Raw genomic sequence first — 16,042 nt, 5'->3', positions numbered from 1 at the left:
TCACAAATAAATGGCAAACCAAAACCAAACAGCACGCTTAATATTAAAAGAAATTCTGGGGTGTTACGGGCCAACACCACTATCTTAGTAGGGCACACGCCGTAGCCTGGGACTCTGGAATAATTGTGACCACCTGGCCTTTTTTACCATGCACTTAAGAACACGAGTGTTTTTGTAGTCACCCCCATCGAAATGTACTCTCTGTGGCAGGTATTGAACCCGTGACCATAGCCACTGAGCTGCCACAGCGGGTAACGGCCTGCTTGGTATTGCCACTCAAAGTATAAGGTCCTTTATGTGCGGGCACAGCAGATAATAAAAGGGGAACAACTTAACCAGGCTTCATGGTTTCTCATTAAGCAGACAGTGCCAGTTAGGAGTGTCATGACCACCAGTGCAGCTGTCAAGAAGGGCCTGAAATTGACGGGAACTGCAAACTTAGCTGGATGGATGTCCAAAAGACTGTCAACAGCAAGCAGTGAAAAATGGGGAAATGCCAATCTCTGAAGATGGCTCCTGGTCATTTGATACCCCACCCGCGAGCAAAACAGCAGGGAATATATTTCTGCCCATGTGTTAATGTGCCTCTAGCAGAGTTTGACGGCACTGTTTCAATATCTCGGAGCACATACTGAACAGTGGCAGTTTCGCATTTGTCAAAAGCACGAAAATTAAATTCAGATATAACACTGAGTGATGTATTTTATGTCCTATATTAATTTGGAGCCCTGTAGTGTGTGGGGACGCTTAACTCTCACACGGCCCCCGATGTTGTTTTCCCCGCATGGCTCTCGCATCTCCTGTAATCTGGCTTCTCTGCGTAGCTTAGTGCCTGCGGCATTCGGTCTTGTTGCAGCACATTACGAGAGATGGCGTGAGTGTTGTGCTGCTTATGCCACCTAACAGCGGGTTTAGTCGGGCGTGACAGGGTCTTCCTGTTGGGCTCGGGGGTCAGCAAGCGGCCCGGACATTCCGCGTGTGCGTTGATCCATGCTTCTGCGAGACCGTCTTGCGAGGCCTGCACCGGAATGGACAAACACGATCATTCAAATGCACCACCGTTCGCTTGACGAGCAGGCGTTCGTGTCCAGCATGGGGTGAACATATTCGCTCGCTATCCGGTTGTGGTGAGTCAGACTTAGATTTGTAGCGCCACTCAACATGTTTTGTGGATTACAATTCGGCTAGCAGGTACAACAAATGCCCTTGTGACTGTTTGCACTATTGTGTTGTCGTTCCTTTGCCCCAATGGCACGGGTGAGACCCCCACAAGTGAACAACATGTTTTTGATTTCTGTTTCCCAGCTTAAACAAACGTGAATGACACTAGGGGGCTACTTCCAGGAGCGCTGTCACATGTGCACTTCACCTCTGTTGCTTTCTCTTTATAGCTACAGAAAGTTGCCCACAAGTGTAGTCTGCATGTATGCATATCATTTTTTTGTTATTGAAAATAAAGTTCCATTTATTGACTGATGCACTACTGTTGCTTTCCGCTCTTGTCTTTCTCTACATGACGTTCCTGCATGCGGGTTCACTGTGTGCAGGGCTGTGCCAGCAATCCGCACGACTCGGAAAACCAAGCTGCCCTGCGAAAGGCAGCGGAGGAACTTCGCAATGCGACCAATGTGGCGGCCAGCAATGCTCTAAAGCGCAAGATCATTGTTCGCCTGGAGGTGAGCTCACACTTCTTCCATAACCTGCCGTGGTGGCGTGGCAGTGGCGTAGCTGGTCACAAGATCAAATCTGGGGCACAAAGGCCAAATTTCAATGGAGGCGAAATGCAAAAAATGCCCATGAACCGTGATCCCAGGACCCCAGGTGATCAAAATTAATTTAACCTCTCCCATCTCCCACTATGGCATGGTTCATAGTCGTCTCATGGTTTTGGCACGGGAAACCCCAGAATTCAATTTTTTTTTTATTTTAGTATTAAAATAACGAAAGTTTGAACCCATGGAAATGTAATTGTACCGGCCGGGACCTTTGGCCGAGATTGAATTAACTGAAAAATCAAATTAACCGGAGTCAAATTAACAGAAGTACACTGTAATGTCAAGTTCGAAAATAGCCCAGCTTTCTGCAGTGACAATTTTGACCACTGGTTCAAGAGCTTGGGAACAAGATATGAAATTTAACTAGCCTTGGTTTCGCGTGTGCTATGCTCACCAGTGGAGCTGCCAACAGGTCCTGTCATGTTTTGAGTCAAGCATGATTTTCTTGGCATCACAAGACTAGCTCTTTGCGTGCCAAGTTTCAGTACTATGTGCTCACAGTGCTGGGTGCAGGTGATGAGAAGGAATCATTCCCTTCTGGAGCACTCGGTTGGAAAAGAGCCGAGATGCGAATTGCATGCTCTTTCGCATATTGTTCCATCATTCAGAGAGTTGACTGCCTCTTTAAAGGGACACTAAAGGTTACTATTAAGTCAACGTGGACTGTTGAAATGCCATCCCAGAAACCTCGAAACGCTTGTTTCGTGCCAAGGAGAGACTTGTTTTAAAAGAAAATGCGTTCTGAAGCGTCCGCGTACCTCTAGCGCAGTTCAAATCGCCCGCCCTCTGATCGAGGAGTACTGACATCATGGTCTCATAGTGACGTTGTGCCATCGGTGAGTAGAACGGCGTCCGCAGACGGCGCTACGGCTTTTCTGCACAAAACGCAAACACGCGGCTGGAAACGGAGCCAAGACAGAGCCGACAGCAGAGTGAAAGCGGGAGTATGGTGGCTAGCGGAAGGAGAAACACGCGTTCATAAGCTGGTACTTCATTCTATGACGCAAACTTTGACGCTCGTCGCAACGGACCCTGACAACGACAGATTAGCTCGCGATGGTGGGCTCAACTTCAGCGATTTGAGCACTGACGAGCGCCACCTGCTGCTGAGGGCTCGCGCTGCCGGCGTTGTTGCATACTACGACGGCGGCATCGACACCGGCTCTCCGGAGCGGGAAAGGAATGAGGGCTTCCCACGACATCACGTGGACGTGGCATTCTCGCTGCTTGTTCCAAATGAAAGTTTTGCGAGCCAGCAGAACCCTCACAGCACGACGCGATAACGAAACTACTGAAACTCCAAAACGTGCGCGGCGCAGAGTCGAGCGCGCAGAGTCGAGTGAAAACGAAACCTTTCGACCACCCATGTTACTGAAGGGTAACGTCAAAATGTTATTTTTTCTTAGAATCGAATAGACGTAGACAGGTATCATTTTTTTTCGTTTTATAATCGAATGAAATGATGTTTTTAATACGAGTAGTTGAGTGTTAGTAACACAAATTATGAGGAGTGCTTTCGTCATCGGGCTAGTACCGGAATGTCACTGGGGGGTCTAAAATCGTGTCATGCATTTACCTCAATTTCTCGGTTACTAAAGCTCTGTTCGCGATTATGTTGACGCCTTAGACGTTCTAGAACATTGCTCTACCACTTTAACTTGAGTTTCTGGTAACCTTTAGTGTCCCTTTAACCCTTTGAGGGTCGATTTTTTTCGTCATATGCGACCGCCCAGGGTTGCTTTTTTTTATGGCAGTTTCCAATTTTTAGGAATTTCGATTTCGTAATATTTTTAGGGTGACTGTAAAGGGAGAAAAAAATATTTTGCGTTGGTATATATGTACTCTTTATTTATGAGTAACAACAATAAAAAAAGGAAATAAACTTATAAGAATTAAAAATTTGATGCATTGTTTACACATATAGTCTGGGGGGGTTCCACTCTGCGTGCGGCTAGGGCTGAAAGCGAGCTCCGGATCTAGCCCCACGCAGTCGCTTCGTGGTACTCCCAACCTGTAGCGCGGGAATCGCGGCTACGCCAGGTTCGAACGAATAAGGCAACCAGCGGTGTCAACGGTAATAACGCTTATTGCTATTAGCAATAGCAAACACTCGCAGAGGAACGTCCTCTCAGTAATAGTAGTAAATAGGCTTGCCTCGTTGTCTGGGTGGGTCAGACAAACAAGGTCACTCACGGGATGCGGCAGGTGCTTTCGTCCAGGCGGTCCAGGTGTCAGCGTCCCAAGAGCACGGGAGGAGAACCCCACATCTGGCGCCCAACGTGGGGCTCTTGGGGCATCGGACGATAGTTTTAACAGTTTTGCTTCGTTCGAGACCTTCGTTTGAACCGAAGCGTAGGCCTAGCGTGGATTTTGATCGCTAGCGTCGGCGGCATGCTTTCTTGAGCGAGGCAACGGTGGCTGTAGTGTGTTTGAACTTGTCAACATGCTAAGCCTTTTCGCAAGTGTTTTTTTTAATGACATTCGTCAGTATGAGAGCCACGTGGTCTGCATCCTGGGAGAGCGAGGCTGAGCGCCCGCGGAGCAGTGGCAAGCCTGAAGCGAGTGAGTACGGAAGCCTCGTGGGTGGTCCGAATTTCTCATGTAAATTGCTTCTCCTATCTCTGACTGATGAAGTCGCGGCTCTAGGAGCCAGGTGGCCGCGGGCCACGGGTGCCACTACGGGCTGACTGGTATTGCGGCCTGGCACCGGGCGCTCCGACACCGTTTGGGACGGTGGGCGCCGTCAACTCGGATGCTGTGTGCACCGAGCGGAGTAGGACCACCTCACAGAGCTGACATCTCCTCGCGGCTGCCTGTTTTGCGCTCATTTTGGGTGTTGTTTTTGGATGCCGGTTGTTGTCAGGGTAGCGACGCTTTAGGCCTAAGGCTTTACGAAGCTGCCTGTCGCACGTGGAGGGACACAACCTGGTGGACCGTGGCGTTGAGGTGTTGCAATTTGCTTCCCTCATTCTATTTAGCCTCGCACGAATTGAAATTACTCGTTCGACTCAAGGAAGTGAGCTTCGTTCACGTGAACTTAGCATCTTGAGTAGCTGCCCGATCTTTTGCTAGCAGAGTTGAACATCGTACCACGTGGGTGATGCGCATGCAGACTTTCTCTCCCTTGCACTACTTTAGTGTTTGCCGATTGCGTTGAGTGTACGCAGCGTGAGCGGAGTCACCCCTGGTTTGCTGTCCCCTGCACATCGTCTGCGCTGCTGTCCCGGGCTACGATCGAGCCACCCCGGGCAATGGTGATGCTGTGGCCAGTTCGGTGCAGCGACTTCGGCGGTCACCTGTATCCAGCTCATGAACCTCGGCGGCGAAGAAAAGAGCCGGCGGTCACCGACAGCTGCTGCAGCTCTCGCCAGCAGGGCGCGTCGGCGCGAGCGATGCTTGCTCGTACCGACTACTGCGTCGCCGTTTCCGGAGTCCTGGCCTGGAATCGTGTCGTCGAGTCTGCAAAGCTGTTGCTGTGACCAGCGGACGCCAGCGGTGTACCCAGGGAAAATGTTGGCTCTCATGCTATGGACGGCGTGGGGACATTTCCTCGGCGCAGCCACTGTTGAATGTTCTACCTTGTTCGCAAAGCACGCGTTGATGCTAGACCGTGGGACATGGTTCGCCGGAATATGTAGTGATTTAAAATTGGGGGGATGTGGGGATGCATGACTCTCATGCATCCCCAGAGATCTAGTTTTCCCGCATAGCCCCCGTCTCCGTGCGGCTTCGCCGCGCACGCGGCGGTCGGAGTGGTTGAAGCGCAGTGCGGGAGATGGCGCGAGTGTTGCGCTGCGGCGGGGGACTTGGGCGCAAGGGAGAATACGTGGGCTCTTGGGTGGCGAACGCGGTGGACGTCCCGCGCGTGCGCCGATCCATGCTTCTGCGAGACCGTCTCGCGTGGCCGCCTTCGAGTGTGCCACCGTTCGCGTGACTGTACGCGTGAACGACCAGGCGTTGGGATCCACCATGGGGTGAACATATTCGCTCGCTATCCGGTCGCGGTGAGTCGGACTTCCTAGATTTGTCGCGCGCCCATCGGCATGTTTTGTGGATAGCAACTCGGCTAGCAGGCATTGATCTATGAAAGGTGCAATAAATGCCCTTGTGATTGTTTGCACTACTGTGTTGTTGTTCCTTTGTCCCAAGAGCACGGGAGGAGAACCTCACAAGTCAAACCCACTTATAACAATATTCAGGTGCCACGAAAATTCCATTGTTATAACTGATAATTGTTATAACCGGGTTGCATGAAAAAATCCAAAATAGGGGGATGGCAGAACTGTTTTGAGAAAACTATAATGGCGGGGAGGCCGGTGCCCCTCCCCACCACATTTCTCCATCTTGCTGCTGATTATGTTCACTCGTTTGACTGCTTCCTGGGCGCTCCGATTGCATGAAACAAGCCACAGCTGTCGGCGTTAATGAATGGCACTGCTATAACAACTGCAAAGAGGTGCCACGGATGGCAAGCAATATGCGAGCACTGCCGAGGCATCACTTTGGTGGCCTCTAAAGGGGCCTTTTATACATTGCGAGAAGGCTGTCGCGGCAGCCTGTCAGCTTGAGAAATCCAGAAGAAACGCTGAGGAGAGATTGCCACAAGCATCTCGCCAAGTACTTCTCACTGGCTTGCACCAGAAAAGCCAATGTCCCTCAGCCTTGCATGCTTTATGCGAAGCTTGCCCACATCCTTCTCCAAGGCATCCCGGTGCTCCACATAGTGCAGCGCAAGGTTCCTCACGAAAACGAAGCCCTGGAGAGACTGAATCATCTGCCGGGCCTCCTTTGAGAACATCCCGCATCATACTGCATATCGCATCATCGCTGTCGTCGTCGCCGTCGCTATCTGATGCAAGCACATTTGCAACGATTGCATCATCGGTTAGAAGCACTTAGTTTCCAACTCTATAGCTGTGCGCTTTCTTTTCACCGGCAACGTCACGCATTGCTGATGATCAGCGGGTGGATCAGCCATCTTCTGTTTCGGCAGCGAGTCCAATGAGGCTGAGAAACCGCATGGCCAGGAACGATTTCAATGCAACCAACAAAGATTAATGTGAGCGATTAAGCTATTTGCAGAACTGTGCTGACCAGCGAGCAACAGAGCAATCTGCGAGCGGCACAGTTGGCGCGGTCCATTTGTGTTTCGGAAGGTGGCGCGGCGTAGAGCTATGTGTGCAGCCCATTCGCCTTCGGAGGGGTGGAAGGGCGACGGGAGGGAGAGAGCCGTGTGGAAATGGCTGAAAAATGAACGCGCAGCAGCTGTCGGAGCAGTGGCTCATCGTGCAGCGGCTCGAATTTCTCATTTTCTTTTTTTCTTTTCAAACATTTTGCATCTCACTATCTTTCGGCTCGGACACCCAGCAGCCAGACTTCATCATTATAACCGATAATGCGGCATCAGGGCATTGTAGTAAGCAGGTTATTTCACCATGGGAAACATACAAAAGTTGGCAGTGCAGTAATTTCTCATTGTTATAACTGATATATTGTTAAAAGCGATATCGTTATGAGTGGGGTAGACTGTAGTTCAAGGTTTAGAAAATCCTCACACGAGAATATTTCGCAAGTCTCAAATTTTTCTGCTCTTACTAATATTAACATTCATCGCGTAATCGAACTGCGTAGGTGAGCACACTCAAGAAAACTGTGTGGTTGTGTGCCCATCAAAAAAGCAAAACGTGTGACAAACTTGTGCTAACCTTCATCTTATCACCAACATAAAGCAATTAGTTCTCACAAGCCTCAAAAAAAAAAAAAAAAAAAAGAAGAAGAAGAAAAGAAAGAAAAAAAAAATGAAAAGGCAATGCATGTAAGGCGGCATCCTTCCTATGCGCATTCCTGTGAGCACTAAACGAGCGAGGAACAGGCGGTCACCCTTTGAGCAATTAGTAACGAGATAGTTATCAGTTGTGGGAGTGCAAGAAGCTGAAACCACCTGCGGAACAAAACCCAAACTGCCGCCCGCCCGCGCATGCACCAATGCGCGAGCGGTGCAAACAAGCTCTAAAACAAACCATGCAATGAAAACTGAGAGAGGAGGGAGGCGCGAGAAAAATATTCCCTGTATTCTCACATAGTGCCAGCACATGCCAGGAAAGAAAAAGTTAGGAAATTGGCTTGCTTTTTAAACATACAAACGGCCCCGTAAATATACGGCATCGACCATTTTGGACTTGTTCGCGGCTGTATATTTACGTCATTGACCCTGAAAAGGTTCAGTTGTCGTAGCATTTACGACTTATTACGACTTATTACGACTAAGCAGATGCCATGTGCTTGTGACCAACCCAGTGAGAGGGTACTGCCGTCAAAAGACTGTGCCCTTACATGTGGCGCCTCTCTTTCAGAATGCCGCCCGCCACGCATCTTCGGCTGCAACGCAGAATATCGCAGCTGCCCAGAACGCAGGCCCGTACAACAGCAACATAATGCTTCAGGAAGAGCTCATGAGTAGCTGCCGGGTGAGTGCTGCTAGTGCATCTGTTGTTTTACTCTGCCAGCTTGAAAAATTATGCAAGTCCCACACGCTGTGGGAATCAATGTCATGCAAAGCGTTTTTCAGGTAGCCAGCTATCCAGCATCGTTTGGGGTTCCGAAAAGCTTTCCCAGGTGTCACTCATGTCATATATATATCCAGTTAAAAAAACGACCACAACAGCATTATGGCCTTGAGCATAAACCTGGTGGCTCGAGCTAGTAGGTAACTTAGATCAATGGATCAGCGTAAGAGGTTAGACGGACGGACGGACAGATGGACGGACGGACGGATGCATGCACGCACGCACGCACAGAGTTTCATACTACTATAACTGGAAGGAGATCTGGCGCTGGCTGCAGTCATTCAACTATCATGGGAATGACGGGAAGTAAAGGCTACGGATTTGTATTCTGTTGACTGGTGAACTAGTCTACAGGTATTTTTTTTTTTTTTGGCAGTTTTGGTTTCACTCCAAACACGGTTGCTATAACTTGCAGTGGAGGAGTGCACCGGAACGCTCTCTGCCTTTGTTCTGTTGCTCGAACTGGCGATAGTGCGGTGGGCTACCACCTGGGCCAGTGTTTATGTCGCGGTGTGGTGACGAAGCCCTGACGAGAAAGTGACGGCATCGTAAACAGCGACAGAACATATTTTGGTTGTTGTGTTCGGTTGGCACTGTAGCATTACCTGTTACCAAACTTTAGAGGAGCAAAAAGAAGGTACTACTGATACAAGCACAATATTATACACATGTTCCATACTTAGAACCTTTAAAGCACATAGAAAATGTGGCATGCCTACTAATAAGCTTAAGTGGGGCTTTCATAAAGATGTGTTGCAATTCTCTGGGTGTCTACCAAACGAGAAAACTGGGGATTCTCAGGGATTTTGAATAGTAGGATTTTGAATACGCTCAAGTAAAATAGAGGAATCGTAATGAATTGTCTTTGACGCCGGGTTGTCGGCTGGAGGAATTGCCAGTGTACAGTCAACGGCCGATTTTCCGGAAGCCCAATTTTCCGGACGACTTAGCGGCAACACCACATATCCCACAGAATCAATGTATAAGAACGTCTGTAATTACAGACAGAATGACCCTTCACCATACGATTTTCTGGACATTTTCCCAGGACCACAGGTCCGAAAGGGCATTAATCAAAGCCAGCACCACCACCATTTTGATTATCTCGCTGCCTCGAACCGGCGCTCTCGCATGCAGATCCGCTGGCAACCGCAGCCGTCACCGCGGCATCAAGAGGCCTAGCTGCTTTGACGTTCGCAGTTAAAGTTTTTGCCGTTTGGTGCCATGTTTTTTATTGAAAGAATTCACCGCTGTCAGCAATGCCACCGACTCTGCCTCTGTAATCCTCGCTATCGGCTTCGAAGCTTAGAAAGCACAGCACGTTGCTTAGTTTTGGCTCCCGAAAGGCCAGCATTTAGCGGTCCACCCGTTATATGCCCTACACATTCCATGGCTTGCCCATCTCCAATATCCTCTCTTAAAGGGACACTAAAGGCAAATACCAAGTCAACGTGGACTGTTTACAAAACCATTCCCAAAACCTCGCAATGGTTGTTTCGTGCCAAGAAAAGACTTAGTTTACGAGAAAATTGCATTGGAAGAGTCCAAATACCTTTTTTGAAATACGAGTCTCCTGCCGCCTAAGCAGGGATGTGGTGATGTTGCATACACCATCACCACCCTTTGCTGTTAGAGAGTAAAACTGCGCCTGACAGACGGTGGTACTGAGCCAAGACAGAGCCGAGGATTCACCGCTGCAGCTGCTTTTTAGTCAAATGGCATAGACTGTTTGTGCGAGTGTCATGAGCCAGCAAAACCAGCGCAGCACTAAGCAATAACCAAACTGCTGAAACGCGAAAGCGTGGGCAGTGCAGAGTTGAGCGAAAACGAAACCTTTCGAGCGTCTGTGTCATTGTCAAGAGTAATCTCAATGCATTCATTTTTCTAAATATGAAATAGAACTGGACGAGTAGTATTTTAGTTTGTTTTATAATACAATACAAGGATGTTTTTTGCATTGAGTGTTTGAGTACTAGGGACAGAATTTAACTGTGGAGTGCTTTCGTCATCGGGCAAGTACTCGGATGTCCCGGGGGAGTCTCTAATCATGTCCTAGACTTACCTCAATTTCTCAATTACTAAGGCTCTGTTTGCGATGACATTGACGCGTTAAAGATTCTCGAGCACTTATCTATCACTTTAGCTTGACTTAATATTTGTCTTTAGTGTCCCTTTAATGTCAAATAAAATCTCGACATTCCCCATTTGCTCTCTGATCCACACTGCTCTCTTCGTGTGTCTTACCATTGCATGTAACATCTTTTGTTGAGGCGCTGTTTGCGTGGTCAATATGTAGATGCAACTTACTGCTTTGCTAAGCTCTTCTTGTACATGCCTCTATTTGCAATGCGAGCCTTAAGCTGTAAAGTTTAGCTACACACATGTGCTGGGTGTTTTAATAACCTTCCAGTATCTTTTTTTCTGCAACCAGTCAACAGTCTTTCCACTGCAGAGTGCAGTGGAAAGACTGTTGACTGGTTGCATAACGCATTTCGTTTACTACGTAGACAGTCATACTTCTTGTTGCTTGACAATCAAATTTGATTGAGGGCTTCATAACACATTGCTCGTTTATTTGTTCATTGAAACGCGTGTTTCAGGACATTTGAGAACACAAACTTACTTGTGGTAGGAAAGGTTTCTGCTTCCTGGCTGTAGTCGGCTGCCACAAAACGAGTAAGTGCAAAGCCATGCAATAACAGTTGCTGACGTGCGCTTCGGAGGAAACGGTATGTCAATATAAAATATAATGAGGCATATTCATAGCAGGCTGCAACTGTCCTAGCTAGTGCTGCAGCAGATGTGCTTAAAAGTACTTGAAGATGTTCAGCAATCGTGACAGCTCACGTAGTCTTTCAAAAGAGCGAGAGAGTTCGCAAGTGCCTGTCGTCTGCGAGAAAAGTTCTTTTCTCGCATTCGCAGCGAGGAGGACGCGTAGCAGACGACACTTGTAGCACTTCTCTCAAGGGCGCAACACTTTTCTCACTATACAAAGTTTTTATTTCCATAAATATTTGATGATTATTTTTATATAATCACATGCACGGTTGTTCTAAAAATTGCAGAACAATGCATACCCTGGTGCGCTCTTCTGGTAAACCGTGCTTCGATGTCAAAGTCAAGGAAACTTTATGCAATGTATTGGGCATTAAATAAAATATTGCAGAAATAAAATTACCCGCCGCAGTTGCTCAGTGGCTATGGTGTTGGGCTGCTGAGCATGAGGTCGCGGGATCGAATCTCGGCCACTGCCACCGCATTTCGATGGGGGCGAAATGCGAAAACACCCATGTACCTAGATTTAAGTGCACGTTAAAGAACCCCAGGTGTTCAAAATTTCCGGAGTCCTCCACTACGGCGTGCCTCATAATCAGAAAGTGGTTTTGGCACATAAAACCCCATAATAAGATATAGAAATAAAATTACATTTTACATAAAAATATTCTAATACAGCTTTGTTTACTGTGCTGCAAGCAAACACTACTAGTCTAAAGATCGAAGTCAATCTGTATAATCTGTGTAATCTGTGGTCAACCTGTACTTCCCATCCTTCCCGCGTAGGTTGAGGCTGTGCTCAGAAGAGCCCCCATAGACATTAGCGCCACATTTCCACATTAGGGTATTTATTTAGAAATGATATGGGACGCACGGATGGTCCTCCATCTGTGGCTGAAGTTTTGTCGATGAGACAGCAACTACTGCATGTACTGAGTTCATCTGCCATGAATGTGCTGTGGTCGGAGAGAGCAGCGTTTGATGTGCCCTCTCCCATCGTGTGGCGCAGGACGTGGCCGGCGTCATCCCCCGAGTGGTGCAGGGCATCAAGGGCACTGTGTCTGAACCCGACAATCCCGTCGCTCACCACAAGCTGCTCACTTCATGTCAAGAACTGATTCCGGTTGGTCATGTCACACGTGGGCTGGTTTTGGCTAGTTTAGATCCCTGACAGGCAAATTGCAGCTTGGGTGTTGAGCCAAGTGGCAAATAATACGAAGTGTAGCATAGGACTCTAGATGAAAGTGCGGCAGAACCCTGCAACAACTGTTTGCTTTATACAAGAGGGGAATTTTAGTTTGGTGAAACATTATGGAAGTGTGTTTAGACTATGGCTAAGCTTTTTGTATGTCTCTTCAACATGCCACAACTAGTTTCAGATGTTACTGCATCTGAAAGTACCGCATGAAAAACACTTGTCTAAGATTTGTTCTACCGTGCTCATTTTAGAAGTTTCCAGGTTGGAGATTAGCTTCACTTTTCACATGGGTTTTCTTGTTTGATGAACAATGTACTATTACTCATGAATGTCTGTAGGACATAAAAGCCATGAGAAACATGAATGTTCCTGCAGAGTTGAATGCATACTGAGAATTGCAAGTTCACTGTTGCGGTCATTCATATTCTCAGTTAGACTAGCTTGACATGGAAGTCAGATTCCTTATGCTCCTGTGCTCTGCGAGCATGTAATACTTGTTAGGCCCATGACATCGTGCGGAATGTTAAAGCGCCATGTCTGTCTCGCGACAGCCGGCCAGCCAGATGGTGTCGTCATCCAAGGGCTGTGTGCCTACCATTGTGGAGCCAGCCTGTGCCATGCAGCTGAACAATGCCACCAAGCAGACGTCGTCTGCACTATCTGACCTGCGCATTGCCCTTGACAAGGTGAGTGGCAGGAAATGTAGCTGCTAGGGCTCACTCACAGCAGTGACTGATGAAGGTCCCGCAATCGACTGCAACTGGCGACCTAGGAGGAGCGACTCGCAGCGATCTGAAATCTGAAAGCTCTGCCCCTTGCGCGGCTGCATTGATACGTGGCTGCAGGGCCTGCTTTGGTCTGGCCACAAGGTTTCTGTATTGGTTTGGAAGCATTATAACGAGGCTTCTACGGGGGCTAGTTAGTACAACATTGTTTGGACTGTTGTGCTGCTATTCCACCATTACACAGCACAAAAAAGCGAAGACAACTGGCATCATGTTTATTAAGTGAGGGTGGTTAAGTTGCTTGGCACATGGGGGAGAACTGAGTGGGCCAAGCCCATGCAGAGTGCCATTCGTCAAAAGCCAGCAGTTGCATGCCTTACTTTGTGAAAACTGCTTCCAGCAGGTAGTTTGAGGGCATTCGTTGCCCTTTGGACAAAAGGAAACAGTTAGCAATGCACGCATCCCCTCTCCCTCTGTGAGAGAGAACCGGCCATGGTGGGTTACATCCATAATGCTCTGCTTATTGGTCCTGAAATGGAGACTGGCTGCTCTTGCTACTGTTGTCCCAGTTTTAGTTTGTCTAGGAGAGGTGGAGGCATAAGCTCTTTTCTAGGCTGTGTTTTGTTGGGATCCACACCGATGTGCGTTTCCACTTTACGGCATCTGTACCCAGGCTGACCGATCCTTCTGGAAAGGTTTATGCAAGCAAGGCTTCAGCATTGTGTCGTGTACCTCTAGTTTTGTTTTGCAAATGGTAATTTGCCTTTTTGTTTCAGTAATCGTCAGTTTCAGTTTTGATTTTGTATTGTACACTTCATCATCTAATCACACACAAATACATCATATTGTTACGTAGGAAGACGCAAACGAAAAGCTATATACAAGTATATTTACAAGGAAACATGCCGCGCTTGGCCAAGAGGCAACAGCCTGCTCTAGCCTCCAATCGTCGTCGTTGTCTTCACATTGCTCGCCTATTCGTCATCGCAAATACTGTTCCGTAGCAATATGTTCGCCAGTAACTGGGTGCTATCAAAGATAGACATTTATAAACGAAGATCATGCAGCTTATATCAATGCACGCATGGCTCATGAATAAGCTAGTTTGGGCATGGCCAGCCAGCTAGCTACTGGGCGAATATCACGGTGTGTTGACAGAAATCACAACCGCTTGCACTGACTATGTCTCCTTTTTTTCTGTTTATAGTGGAAGGCTACAGCACGGGAACCGACTGAGACGAAGGAGGCACACAAAGTACACAGACAACGCGCTGAACTTTGCGTGCCTCCTTTGTCTGCATCGGTTCCCGCACTGTAGCTTTCCGCTATGTTCAACCAACAAGCCCAACTAGTTGCTCTGCTCAATATTTTTTCCTGTTCATTTCTTTTCTCTTTGTACGTGTGTTAGAATGTGTAAGCCAAAGCAGTCGCACCAACCAGCCCGCTTCTTTGGTAATGCTAGCAAGAGCAGCAGTTCTGCTTGGCCACTGTGTTATGCGAGTGGAGGCTGTGCATCCGTGGCAGAGGGCTGGTCTGTCTCCAGGAGCACCTTCAGTGCACAGTAGGGCCTCCTGCTGTGCTCGGGGGGGGGTCTCAATGCGCACCTCCTCCCCGTGCAGGGGGGCGACGTTCTTCGAAGGGGTCGATGCCGACCATTCCCCTCGAAACCTGTTTTCTTGGCAGGCTCCACCTCAGACGCATGTGTGTGTGGTCAACAGCCATCCTTGTGGCCCTGCAGTGACTGTTATAAAAGTGCTCCAGTCATTTGTCAAAGCTGGTGAATGTATCGATTTCTGAGAGATAAGAAAAGGGTTTCTATGGATGGTGAATATTAAACAGACCACTATAGACTGCCACAAACACCTCGTGCGTGTGCCCCGTGAGTGTTGCACGTTCTGCTTTCACTGAACTGATTTTTAACCATGAAATAAGGTTAAGGAAAGCAGTTTTTGTACAGTAAAAATTATTTTGTCGCTACCTGTCTCGCCCTCCAAAATTCTTATTTCGCCGGCACATTCTCAAATGTAATTGCTTTATTTGTTGTAGCTATTATGCGTTGCAAACCTAAGCTAGTAGTTTTTCGTAACCCTTCTATATTGCCACGCCAGTACTGCGATGAAGAAGAGGACAACGCGAGTAGGCATGAGGGTTTTTGTCAAGGTGCAGTGAAGAAGAAGTCGCAGTTGTGCTCGGTATTAAAAAGGCGACCCACAGCTGTGCCTCGTGAATAGCGCTCTAAGACTTCTGTTTTTGACATTGCGACACTGGTGGAGGTGCTGGAGCCTGCAACCCCATGCGGGCAACCCCTGTTTGGAGCCGTACACCCAGTTCCAAAGCTCCACCTCTCATAAAGTCGTTTCATAAAGTTTCATTCGTCGCCTGCTCAGCCTCAGCTCGGAGTTCCCTCCCGTTGTGACTCTCACCGACATGGCTAGATCATCGGCGCTTCTCCCTGCTTCACAGACGACGCCTAGCCTTTCCCAGGTGACTCTTGAACACCTTCGCCTCCCCGACATCTTCCACGGCGATGCTTTTGAAGATGTGGAGGACTGGCTTGACCAGTGCAAACGTGTTGCTCTGGTCAATCGCTGGAATGACCAACAAAAACTCACCCATGCTTATTTCGCGCTTGAAAACAGCGCTCGTACATGGTACGCAAACAGGGTCCAAACGTGGGGCAGTTTTCGTCGTCAGCTCCTCGATACATTCTCGAGCTCGGACCGGTGCAATTACACGCAACAACTTATTGAAGCTCGGATACACAAACCCAACGAAACCGTCGCCATGTATGCGGAAAATATGGCCCGTCCCTTTCACCGAGCTGACCCTGATATGACCGAGGCAAAGAAGGTGCGTCACCTTATGTGGGGAATTAAGGAACCGCTATTTGCCGGTCTTCTCCGAAATCTACCAACAACAATCAACGAGTTTATTTATCAAGGAAGCGACTGTCATCGAGCGGACACTTCAGCAACATTTCCGCCAGTTCGACCGCCAGCCAAA

At 48.3% G+C, this 16,042-nt stretch overlaps 1 protein-coding gene across 5 annotated transcripts in view; it reads left to right on the top strand.

The window, feature by feature from the left end:
- rhea (Talin_middle and talin-RS domain-containing protein rhea) overlaps positions 1-16,042 on the top strand; it is a 439,862-nt gene that overhangs the window by 157,335 nt on the left and 266,485 nt on the right. For all 5 annotated transcript variants that reach the window (XM_075693866.1, XM_075693865.1, XM_075693867.1 and 2 more), the window contains 4 exons: positions 1,548-1,676; positions 8,129-8,242; positions 12,126-12,239; positions 12,866-13,000. In XM_075693866.1, coding sequence (XP_075549981.1) covers positions 1,548-1,676; positions 8,129-8,242; positions 12,126-12,239; positions 12,866-13,000 — 492 coding nt within the window. The remainder of the gene's footprint in view (positions 1-1,547; positions 1,677-8,128; positions 8,243-12,125; positions 12,240-12,865; positions 13,001-16,042) is intronic.

This window comes from Dermacentor variabilis, chromosome 5 (genome assembly GCF_050947875.1).
Source record: "Dermacentor variabilis isolate Ectoservices chromosome 5, ASM5094787v1, whole genome shotgun sequence".
In the NCBI taxonomy this organism is placed as follows: Eukaryota; Metazoa; Arthropoda; class Arachnida; order Ixodida; family Ixodidae; genus Dermacentor; species Dermacentor variabilis.
The sequence above is the reverse complement of the archived record's forward strand: the minus strand, read 5'-3'. Positions and strand labels throughout refer to the sequence as shown.